Source organism: Clarias gariepinus, chromosome 12 (assembly GCF_024256425.1).
Source record: "Clarias gariepinus isolate MV-2021 ecotype Netherlands chromosome 12, CGAR_prim_01v2, whole genome shotgun sequence".
Lineage (NCBI taxonomy): Eukaryota > Metazoa > Chordata > Actinopteri > Siluriformes > Clariidae > Clarias > Clarias gariepinus.
The window spans coordinates 4,285,000-4,297,662 of record NC_071111.1 but is presented as its reverse complement, the minus strand read 5'-3'; the positions used below and the strand labels follow the sequence as shown (position 1 = coordinate 4,297,662).

Below are 12,663 nucleotides of genomic sequence, written 5' to 3'. Positions count from 1 at the left end.
ACCTGTCTGTCTGTCTGTCCATCTGACTGTCTGTCTGTCTGCCTATCTGTTTATCTGCCTGCCAGACAGGTGGTCTGTCTGCCTGTCTGTCTGTCTGCCTGTCCATCTGCCTGTCCGTCCATCTACCTGTCTGTCTGCCTATCTGTTCATCTGACTGCCTGTCTGCTTATCTACCTGTCTGTCTGTCTGTCCATCTGACTGTCTGTCTGTCTGTCTGTCTGTTTGTCTGCCAGCCTGTCCATCTGTCTGTCTGCCTATGTGTCGGTCTATCTGTCTTTGTCTGTGTTTGTCTGTCTGTCTGTCTGTCTGTATATATGTCTGTATGTCTATCTATCTATGTTTTTATCCTGCACACCTTCATGTGAACATAAATAACTTGTGTGGAAAAATCACATGTGGAGACAGAAAACACACACACACACACACACACACACACACACACACACACACACACACACACACACACTCTCTCTCACACACACACACACACACACACACACACACACACACACACCGCTTTGCATTAATCTTTACATTAAGTCACTCACCAATATTTCCATTTCCATTCATGTAGATTTATTTGGTCTCTGTAGTCGTGTTTCCATGACAACTACGTTAACTGATAATCATTGAGATGTATTATTAAGTTGTACGTCTGTGTGTGTGTGTGTGTGTGTGTGTGTGTGTGTGTGTGTGAAGAATCGCAGCACTTCCTCTCTCACTGCGAGAAGCTGAGAGCTCCATGACACACACACAAATGCATTTACTGTAACTAACAGCCATCGTTTCCCCATTATCACGCTCCTGTGTGTGTGTGTGTGTGTGTGTGTGTGTGTGTGTGTGTGTGTGTGTGAGAGAGAGAGAGAGAGAGAGAGAGTGTGTGTGAGAGAGAGTGTATGTGTGTTTAGTCTTCAGTAATCATTATTATTTTTCTCCTGTAAAGAGTAAACACAAACACACACGTGTCGCCTCAATCAGCTTCATTTCCTCTTCCAACATCTGTCTGAGTGCTACTGTCTCTCTCTCACACACACACACACACACACACACACTTTAGCTCCTCCTCTCACACCTGAGCCAGATGCCACTCGCACACTTCTCCTGCTAACACACACACATACACACACACACACACACACTCCTCGCACCTGAGCTGCTATCCTCTCTCTCTCTCTCTCTCTCGCTTCTCCTCTCACACCTGAGCAGCTGCTTTACTCATCCACACAGCTCTCCTGCTAACACACACACACACACACACACACACACACACACGCATGCACACACAAACAAATACGCACTGATCACTGTTGTTATTATTATGATTATTAATTTAGCAAATAAATTACAGAATATTCTCTTCTCATATTTATCTGCTTCCACATCAATCACTATTCAATACATGAACTAAGAATCTGCTGGGCGTTAATGAGACTTGTTGAGAATGGTCCAATCACACGAGCACAAATATTTAAAAACAATATTGATTTGCTAAGAACAAAAGTGGGAGGGTTCGGGTGCACAGTGTCCACTGCTCTCTACTCCTGTTCTTTTCTTCTGCCTCGTCTCTTATAGCTTTGGCAATACAAATCTAAATAAACAAATGTTGTGCCAGTAAAGTACTTTTAAATCTCAAGAGAGAAAGAGAGAGAGAGAGAGAGAGAGAGAGAGAGAGAGAGAGAGAAGGCCGTGTGGTGTGTGTTAGCAGTGTGTGAGTTAATAACAGGACACACAGGTGGGGAGGTGACCGTGTGGTTGGACTTGATGCAGAAGCGTCTGGACACACACTGACCTGCTGCATTCATACACACACACACACACTTTTGCCTTCATTGGGGGGCAGAAACTTTTAACATTCTACAGTAAAGGGCTGCTGCTGGATGACGCAGGTGGGGTGGATGAGGAAGACATTTCTGTCTCACTGCTGATAGAAAGACAGACATAGAGAGACAAGATTCAAAGAACTTTATTAATCCCAGAGGGAAATTGCTCATTCTTGGTTATTCTTGGTTGGCTCACAGTTGTTATCCAGTAGAAATGAAAGAGTAATAAATAACAAATGGCTCAGTGTGTTAAGGCTCTGAGTTACGGGTCAGAAGATCAGCGGTTCGAGCCCCAAATCTGCCAGGTTGCCGCTGTTGGGCCCTTGAGCGAGGCCCTTAACCCTGTCTGCTCCAGGGGTGCCGTAAAGGGTCCGACCCTGCGCTCTGACCCCTGTCTACCAACAAGAAGCTGGGATATACGAAGAATTAAGCATTTCACTGTGCAATAATGTATGTGTGGCAAATAATCAGTCTCTGGTTGAATTTGCTCCCCTGGTCAGTGAAAACACTGTATAGCGGGTGAAAAGGACTGTTTAGGATAGATTGTACTTTGGACAGAATCGTCCACTTCGCTCCTACATCCACAGAGTCAAGCTCCATGCCTAGCACAGATCCGGCCTTTTTAATTGCCTTGTCCAGTTTGTTCCTATCAGACACCTTCATGTTACAGCCCCAACAGACCACAACGGTTTCATAGAACATCGATAGAATGGTGTTACAGACGTTAAAAGACCTGAGCCTTTGAAGAGAGTACAACCGGCTCTGTCCTTTCTTGTAGAGTGCCGTTGTGTTGAGTGACCAGTCGAGTTTGTTATCAAGATTTACTCCCAGATCTTTGTATCCTGAGACCATGTCCACTATCTCCCCCTGGACAGATATAGGAGTCACAGGGGTCTTTCTTCTCCAAAAGTCTACAACCATCTCCTTTGTTTTCACGATGTTCAGCTGTAGGTGATTACGCTCACACCAGAAAACGAAGTCGTCCCCTACAGACCGGTACTGGTGATGTCACTATCCATTATACATTCAACAACCACCGAGTCGTCAGAGAACTTCTGCAGATGGCATGACATGAGTTATATCATAAGTCGGATGTATAGAGGGTGAAAATAAACGGAAACAGTACCGTGCCCTGGGGAACTCCGGTACTGCTGATCACAGATAGACATATACAGAGAGACAGACAGACACAGAGAGATGGATAGAGAGATACACACAGACAGAGAGACAGACAGACACAAATAGAGAGACAGACAGACAGACAGACAGACAGACATATAGAGAGACAGACAGATGAAGACAGACAGACACACATGGATACACAGATATACAGACAGTTAGAGAGACAGACAGACAGAAAGATGGAGAGACAGACAGATATACAGATAGAGAAGAAGACAGCGAGAGACAGACAGATAAAGAGGAGGACAATTAAACAAACAGGAGACAGACAGATTAATAAATAGAAGGTAGGACAAAGTTATGAGCAGACAGAAAGATAGTCAGTTAGATAAACCCTCACACACACACACACACACACACACACTGAACAGTACAGTACTGGTGTGGAGGTAAACCTGTGTGTGCACTGCCCCCTGCTGGCTGATCGAATCAGTATCACACATTAATCCTTGTTATATGTTCTGTAATCAGCCTTCACAGACCTCAAAAAGTGAATTAATTCTGCGGAATTTAACACTATATATTTTAATAACACTTATTATTCACACACACATATACACTTAACAATAATCATGATTTATTTGCCTGCTGCACCCCGCCTCCACCGCTAGGTGTCAGTGTCGCTCCGATCCCTCAGTTACACCGTAGAAGAAGAGCCTCAGCCCCTGCATTTCGGTGTGAGCGACCCCGTGTCCGGCCTCTTCTTCCGGTGCTGTGCTGAACGCGGTGCGTTCGTGTCTCGCGCTCTCTCACATTTCTGTTTTTAATCGTGTTTAAACACTTAATTAACCCGCAGTTTTCTGTGTTTTACTGTAGAAACATGCCGGCTAAAGGACCTCTGCAGTCTGTCCAGGTGTTCGGGCGCAAAGTGAGTCAAGAAAATCTCACAAAGTCATTTCACATGACGGGGGGGAGAAAAGAGAGAAACTAGCTAGCCGGTTGCTAACCAGTCATGTAGTGCGCACGTGCGGGTTTCTGATTCCTCTCAGGGGTTTATATTTAATAAAGATATTGTTAATATATATGATTGTTATATATTTACAGATAAGTGTTTATTGCAGTTCGGGGTGTTTGTGTTTTAGATGATTGTAAGGCGCGTGCTCTGTGTTGGCCGACACGGTAGCAACATGCTAATTAAGTTTATATTTTTAATATAACGCCTTCTGAAATGTGAATGCAAATAAGTATTGAGCTCTATAAAGGGATTTTAGAGGTTATATTTCATGTAGGTGTTTAAATCTAGGGATTAAGTGCTGGTTGTCATCCGCATGGGTTGGGATTTAAACCTAGGTTTAAGTTTTATATTATAATTAATCTTTTTCTATATTTTATTCAGTTATAGTGTCTGCTTTTTGTATAATTGTTTTAAAGCTGTTGGTAACATAAACATGTTAATAACAAACACTAAAACGTCTAACTGGAGCTGTATGTAATTTAACTGGGATCATGGTGTGTTCTGCTTCTGATAAGTGTGTAATGAAGCCAGGTGTGATTTAGAGGTGTGTGTGTTTCAGAAAACAGCCACGGCTGTAGCCCACTGTAAGCGAGGGAATGGACTGATTAAAGTCAATGGCAGACCGCTGGAGACCATCGAGCCGGCCACTCTGCAGTACAAGGTGTGTGTGTGTTTAATAATAATAATTAATAATACACCACGAATGAGAGCGTCAAACCGTCATCCAGCTCCGGGATCAGTTCAGTGCTGAAACATGTGATGTGGTAATTTTTTGCAACTATAGATGGGGTTAAAGTGAAACAGTTATGTGAGGAAGTTCTGGAGATTTATTTGCTGGAGATTCAGTAGAGACGGGAATCATCAGTCTCCTCCAGATGTCATATTCATACCAATTTGATGGAAACTGTGATTGTATTTTATAAATATCCCAATTCTATATTGTATTTCCCCAATTTTGTATAAACTTAAGAAAAAGCTTATGGAGTAGGGTTAGGTAGTTAAATGTAGTCTGTTCCTTATCATTTTCCTCGTTTAAAAACTAAGTGCAACGTTTAAGCAGTAAACTTCAAATACAAGAGTAAAAAAATGTAACTTTAAATTGAATTAAATACAAAGTTTACTGAAGACAAAGCTTACTGTTTCTCAGCAGCGCGAATCTGTCATTCGCCATAATTATTTCTAAACAAACTTGGTGAATAATGCACTAACACACAGGATGCCTGCGTGTGAGAATAGGTCCAGTGATGCTTCACCCCGAAACTAAATTTGACAAAGCGTGCTATTCTAACAAGCGATTTTCAACCAATTAGCGCTCTTTGGTTTGGGAGACTGGTGTGTTTTAATGAGTGAGATCTCTTATTACACAAAGAGTAATTAAGACTAATTTGCTTAGTTTGTGGAAAAAGCCAGATCGAAGGATTACACCATTTTAAAAAAACAAACAAACAAAAAAACATATCTTTTGCGTCACTCGATCACCGGTCACATTCAAACACAGACAACCAGATCATTCTGGTCCCTGTCTTATTGATCGTATGATCTCTATTATAAATGTAAAAATAGTTTTTGGGTTCATTGTGAATCATTACACGGAAGAAGCTTGATTCATAACTGAATTGTAAAAAAAAAAAAAGGAATCCTGAATTGAATGGAAAGGGTGTCCAAACTTGATTATTAACTAGACCCCCATGCTGACACTGGTGTCACACACATTAAATGTTCTGGATTGGTCTTTATTTTTTTGAATAACTCATGACATCGCTTGGTGACATGTAATGAACCTCCCAGTGCGGTCATGTGACCGTACGTGCACCTAAGAGATCAGCTGTAGAATTTGCACATGAAACCAAGCTAGCTAATATTAAACAGCTTGTCTTCTGTTAATGAAAGTTTGGTATTATATTTAATGATTTAATATCCTATTTGTTTCCTGAACAAATTAATATAAAACCTGTTAAGAAACTATCATTTGCAATACAGTATGTCTCCCACAGTGCATTACATTCTCTATAACGTCCTTTAGGGGAGAAAACTGTCTGGGGTCTGTCTTGGGCGCAGACAGGAATCACCAGGGATGACCTGATATCACCTTCACGATATCACGATTCGATCTGTTGCGATTCTATATGAAGTTTTGCAATTTTATAAATATCACAAAATATACACTTTACTCCAAAATGGACATGTGTAGGGTTCATCGAACCTGAGTGACTGCTAGTGTGTGTGCTGCTGGTCAGCTGATTTTGAACATGTCACCTGAGAGGTGTTCAGGATGTAATTGTGGTGTCTGACCGACCTGTGTGCACCAGTGTACTGAACTGTGTGTTGATGCAGTCTGATGAGAGACACAGTCAGGAGTGTGTAGAGCTTGTCAATAATTTGGAGGTGATGAATAAATAGTGAGATTTAATCTGTTATTAGGTGTTTACTTTGATAAACATGAATAAATACAATTTCCTATTTCTTTTAAAGCATTTTGTCAAAATATAACTTTAATAAACACCATGTTACACAGTGAAGTCAAAATTAAACTTCAGCCAAATGTGAGAAGCTCCTCTCAGATCGTCTCTTAACATTTCTGATGAACTTGTGTTGATCTACACCAAATCAGGTTTAAACTGGTTTTGTAACCCATGCTACTAAAGGTCATTTTTGGTGTTTATATTTTTCTACATGTTTGAGGAGAGTACATAAATAGTCAAATTAGTCCTAACCCTAGAAGGATGTTTGTGTGTGTTATGGAAAGGGTTTACAAGTAGGGAAGGAAAAGCACCAGGGATCTACTGATGCAGTATTACGACATGCAGGTGATGATTCGATCTGTGCTACCATACTGTACATAACACGATTTCGCAAAAATCAAGTGAATGTGTATAATTTATCAGGAGTGTAGAGGAACTGCAAGATCTTACCACCTTAATGTGTGTGTGAGGTGATGTATCGTGTAAATGTGGGTGAGCACTAATTAACTGTGTGTGTTCCAGCTGCTGGAGCCGGTCCTGCTGTTGGGAAAGGAACGCTTTGCTGGTGTAGATATCAGAGTGCGTGTGAAGGGCGGAGGACATGTCGCACAAGTCTATGGTACGAGTACACACACACAGTCGCAGTAACTGGCGTTTCTACAGAATACACACTTATTACAAATCTGCTGCTGTTGTGGGCGGGGCCTAATACTTTAATCCTGAGGTCTGATTGACTGCTACGTCTTATTCTCATTGCTGGAAGGAAAGATTTAGGACTGTATGTGTTTGTGTTCTTAATCAATTTGTTTCCCCACAGCGATCCGTCAGGCCATCTCCAAAGCCCTGGTGGCGTACTACCAGAAGTGTGAGTATAGACATTAAATGTTTAATGCAGGAAATATGAGTGCATGTGTGTTTGAGACATGGGTGTCTGCAGTCATGTCACTGGTGAGGACTTCCGTGTCTAATCACTCTGTGTGCTCTTCTCAGACGTGGACGAGGCGTCCAAGAAGGAGATAAAGGACATCCTGATCCAGTACGACAGAACTCTGCTGGTCGCTGATCCACGTCGTTGCGAGTCCAAGAAGTTCGGAGGTCCAGGAGCTCGCGCCCGCTACCAGAAGTCCTACCGTTAATCTCAACACGCACTCTCACACACTTTATCAAAATAAACCTGAGGCGAAAAACAGCTCCAGTCTCCTGCTTTTATTTCTGTCCTGATGTGGGCCTAGTGGGCGAGGCTATCAACAACAACTCGCTGTCTGATTGGTCTGTTTCTTAAGCTGTTAAAGTTTTCAGGTTTAAGAGATTATAAAATATTTCAGGTCAACCTCCTGTGGATTGTTTTTATATATTTTTTATTTAATATAATAAATATATTAAATGATGTGAACTAGTTATATAAGCATTCTATACTACAGGGAATTGAGTCAATGGGCAGAAAGTGTAAATATTAAAGATATAAAGGGGTTAAAGTACATGAGTTTGTATTGGAGAAAATTTTGACTTTTTAATTGATCAGCTGTGACAATTTAGAAGTATTTAAGTGAGGTTTTAGAGCCATGAAAATAGAGTAAATATAATAATTCAAGTAAATGTATAAATAAAAAATGAAGGAAACTCCGAGATATACGTGAATATAGTTCTGGCAGAGTGTTTGGTAAAAGCTGTGTGTTAGCGAGAGCCCTCTGCTGGTCGCAGTTTAAACTACATTCCGATATAAATCTGCTGTTTGTGTGAGTGGGCAGCAGAGGGCGACAGAGAGCCTCTTAAAATAAACTAATATAATGGATATCCAAGCATTAACATCACAGGGAAGGATAAAAAAATATCAAATTATTAAATTAATAATAAATAAGTAAAGCGCCGACTATTTAAACAACCAATGTTTTTTGTTTTTAATGCCTGGAAATAAACACACAAGTGAAACAAATACTATGCAACATACACACTAATCTTTATAAACTGAAGTGTGTGTGTGTATATATACTGTCTAAAATCACATAAAAACAATACAGAGGAAAACAAAATAAATACTTCCTAAATACAAACTAATTAAAGAAAATGCGAAAAAAAGCATTATTAAAAAAATAAAACATAAGGAATGTAGATGAAAGAATAAATCAATGTAGAAGCAAATAAAATTATGTATAAATAGGGTTGAGGGTTCGATTCCCACCACAGATCTGTGTGTGTGTGTGTGTGGATAACGGATGTATGGAAATGAATAAACTGGCAAAAAAAAAAAAAAAACTCAATAAGTGAGAGAAGTTTATTAAAGGAAACAGTGTAAAAACTTAATCATTTAGTAAATGATTATATTTATTTAGGCAGATCTGCTCCCTCTCCCTCTCTCTCTCTCTCTCTCTCTCTCTCTCACACACACACACACACAGTGGTCAGTGTGTTTCCTGTAGTTCTGAGGTCTGACCGAGCACAGGTTCTGACCCGAGATCAGTTCTGACCCGTGGAGCAGCAGAACCACAGAGACGTGGGAACTTGGATGGGTTCACATGGGAGAGAGGAAATACACACACACACACACATTAGATCAGAGGAGAAAAACAAAAAACAAAGAAGATGAAAGAACACAAGTTAATAACATCCAGGGAACGTCATGTCAGTCCTGCAGCGATGTGAGTTACAGTAAATTAATAATAAAATAAAACTCAAGACACAGAGAAACACAGAGCAGGAATCATTAACGAGATCAAGATCCATAACTTAGTCAGGAGAAGTGTCACACGGACGGACCTGAAACACGGCTGTAGGAGGACATGAGGCTGTGACGCGTCTGAACAACCAATGAAACCAACATCTAATTACTATTACTATTATTATTATCATTGTTATTTATTTATTATTATTATTATTATTATTATTATTATTACTATTGTTATTTATTTATTTATTTATTATTATTATTATTATCATTGTTATTTATTATTATTATTATTATTATTACTATTGTTATTTATTTATTATTATTATTATTATTATTATTATTATTGTTATTTATTTATTATTATTATTACTATTATTATTATTATTGTTGTTGTTATTTATTTATTTTTATTATTGTTATTATTATTATCAATGTTGTTGTTGTTGTTTTTATTATTATTATTAATTAATGTATTTATTTATTTATACTTTATTTTGGTAAAAAAAAAACACTATAAACTTTAGATTTCTGTAGGAAACACATCTCACACACACTCATCTCTCACACACTCATCTCACACACACTCATCTCTCACACACTCATCTCTCACACACTCATCTCACACACACTCATCTCACACACACTCATCTCACACACACTCATCCCACACACACTCATCTAAGCAACTTTAACTGTTTAATCCAATGTTTATCAGTAACTCACTCACACACAAACCTTCAGCAAATTCGAAACAATCATGAACAACTTCAACTGACACACACACACACACACACACACACACACACACACACACACACACACTGATCACTGTTATTATTATTATTATTATTTATTTATTTACCTTGCTTTTCTTTTTCTTTTCTTTTTTAAAAGATTATTTCCACTGGAGTCACTTTATCTTTGACTGCAGAACTTAGAGCACTTTTCATCATCGCAGACCAGAAACACAGCTGTGTATGTTTTAATCTTTGCTAATACACTTTATTTATTATTGTTTATTTTTATTTGTTTAACATGGCAGTGAGTATAATATAAAATTTTAAAGAAATGATGAACATCAGTCTCGTGCGCATGGCATCACTAATTTATTATAATCAGCTGCAGTAACACATTTTCACCAGACCCACCCACACACACACACACACACACACACACATAGGAACGAGCGTTTATAAAGGAGTTGGTGATTCTGATTGGTCAGGAGATGTTGATTAGTTCTATATAACAGCAGCTCTGAGAGCAGCGCAGGTTTATATCAACGCGCTCGCTCTGAGATGTTATTGTTGCCATGGTAACATGTTTATCTATCTAACACTCAACCTGCCTCTAACTCTATCTTTCTATCTTTGTTAACAGAAAAAGAGTGATAAGTAGCAGACAGTTTGAGAACACACACACACACACACACACACACACACACACACACACACACACAGAAAACTCTGTTGAAGATAAACATGCTGTTTTGTTTTCCGAGGTGTGATGACATCATTATGAAACGCTCCAGCTATGAGCTGAGAGTAAAAATAGCAACACAATGTCAACACACTCGACATATATGTCCATAAGAGGGCAGCGGCATTCAGCACGCATACAAACACTCACACACACACACACACACACACACACACACACATACACACCATACATGTAGGACACACAGCACAAATACATGAATACATTTAAATACACACACGTACCGACATGTTTTGTAAAGGCAGTAAAATAAAATGTAATTTACACACACACACACACACACACACACACACACACACACACACACTTAATACAGACGGAAAAGGTGTTTCACACTGAAAGTGAAAGTGTAGCGTTGTGTGTGTGTGTGTGTGTATGTGTGTGTGTGTGAGCATGTGCATCCTCCAGCTGACTCATCTCTCTCTCTCTCAATTCAGTTTTTTTAGACTCTGTAAGAGCTCGCACTCGAACACTGTAACACTGTGTAACACTCCCTCAGTAACACTGTAACACTGTGTAACACTCCCTTAGTAACACTGTGTAACACTCCCTCAGTAACACTGTAACACTGTGTAACACTCCCTCGGTAACACTGTAACACTGTGTAACACTCCCTCAGTTACACTGTAACACTGTGTAACACTCCCTCGGTAACACTGTAACACTGTGTAACACTCCCTCGGTAACACTGTAACACTGTGTAACACTCCCTCGGTAACACTGTAACACTGTGTAACACTCCCTCAGTTACACTGTAACACTGTGTAACACTCCCTCAGTTACACTGTAACACTGTGTAACACTCCCTCAGTTACACTGTAACACTGTGTAACACTCCCTTAGTAACACTGTAACACTCCCTCAGTAACACTGTAACACTGTGTAACACCCCCTCAGTAACACTGTAACACTGTTTAACACTCCCTCGGTAACACTGTAACGCTGTGTAACACTCCCTTAGTAACACTGTAACACTCCCTCAGTAACACTGTAAGACTCCCTCAGTAACACTGTAACGCTGTGTAACATTCCCTCGGTAACACTGTAACGCTGTGTAACACTCCCTCAGTAGCACTGTAACGCTGTGTAACACTCCCTCGGTAACACTGTAACGCTGTTTAACACTCACATTGTAACACTGTAAGGCTGTGTAACACTCCCTCAGTAACACTGTAACGCTGTGTAACACTCCCTCAGTAGCACTGTAACGCTGTGTAACACTCCCTCGGTAACACTGTAACGCTGTGTAACACTCCCTTAGTAACACTGTAACACTGTAACACTCCCTCAGTAACACTGTAACACTGTGTAACACTCACATTGTAACACTGTAACGCTGTTTAACACTCACTTAGTAACACTGTAACACTGTGTAACACTCCCTCAGTAACACTGTAACGCTGTGTAACACTCCCTCAGTAGCACTGTAACGCTGTGTAACACTCCCTCGGTAACACTGTAACGCTGTGTAACACTCCCTTAGTAACACTGTAACACTGTAACACTCCCTCAGTAACACTGTAACACTGTGTAACACTCACATTGTAACACTGTAACGCTGTGTAACACTCCCTCAGTAGCACTGTAACGCTGTGTAACACTCCCTCGGTAACACTGTAACGCTGTGTAACACTCCCTTAGTAACACTGTAACACTGTAACACTCCCTCAGTAACACTGTAACACTGTGTAACACTCACATTGTAACACTGTAACGCTGTGTAACACTCCCTCAGTAGCACTGTAACGCTGTGTAACACTCCCTCGGTAACACTGTAACGCTGTTTAACACTCACATTGTAACACTGTAACGCTGTGTAACACTCCCTCAGTAGCACTGTAACGCTGTGTAACACTCCCTCGGTAACACTGTAACGCTGTTTAACACTCACATTGTAACACTGTAACGCTGTGTAACACTCACATTGTAACACTGTAACGCTGTGTAACACTCCCTCAGTAGCACTGTAACGCTGTGTAACACTCCCTCGGTAACACTGTAACGCTGTGTAACACTCCCTTAGTAACACTGTAACACTGTAACACTCCCTCAGTAACACTGTAACACTGTGTAACACTCACA

The 12,663-nt window shown here is 40.1% G+C and overlaps 1 protein-coding gene across 1 annotated transcript; it reads left to right on the top strand.

Moving 5' to 3' along the window:
• Positions 1 to 3,688: 3,688 nt before the first annotated feature.
• rps16 (ribosomal protein S16) lies at positions 3,689 to 7,608 on the top strand. Its single transcript, XM_053508122.1, has 6 exons — positions 3,689 to 3,728; positions 3,819 to 3,870; positions 4,517 to 4,618; positions 6,942 to 7,038; positions 7,237 to 7,284; positions 7,410 to 7,608. Exons 2-6 carry the CDS (start codon positions 3,823 to 3,825, stop codon positions 7,553 to 7,555), a joined length of 441 nt encoding a protein of 146 aa, XP_053364097.1. The 5' UTR covers positions 3,689 to 3,728; positions 3,819 to 3,822; the 3' UTR covers positions 7,556 to 7,608.
• Positions 7,609 to 12,663: the final 5,055 nt, after the last annotated feature.

Coding starts and splice junctions, on each gene's coding strand:
- rps16 (XM_053508122.1), top strand. CDS start 3,823: ATGCCGGCTAAAGGACCTCTGCAGTCTGTCCAGGTGTTCGGGCGCAAA. Junction 4,619..6,941: donor CGGCCACTCTGCAGTACAAG/GTGTGTGTGTGT, acceptor TGTGTGTTCCAG/CTGCTGGAGCCGGTCCTGCT. Junction 7,039..7,236: donor ACATGTCGCACAAGTCTATG/GTACGAGTACAC, acceptor GTTTCCCCACAG/CGATCCGTCAGGCCATCTCC.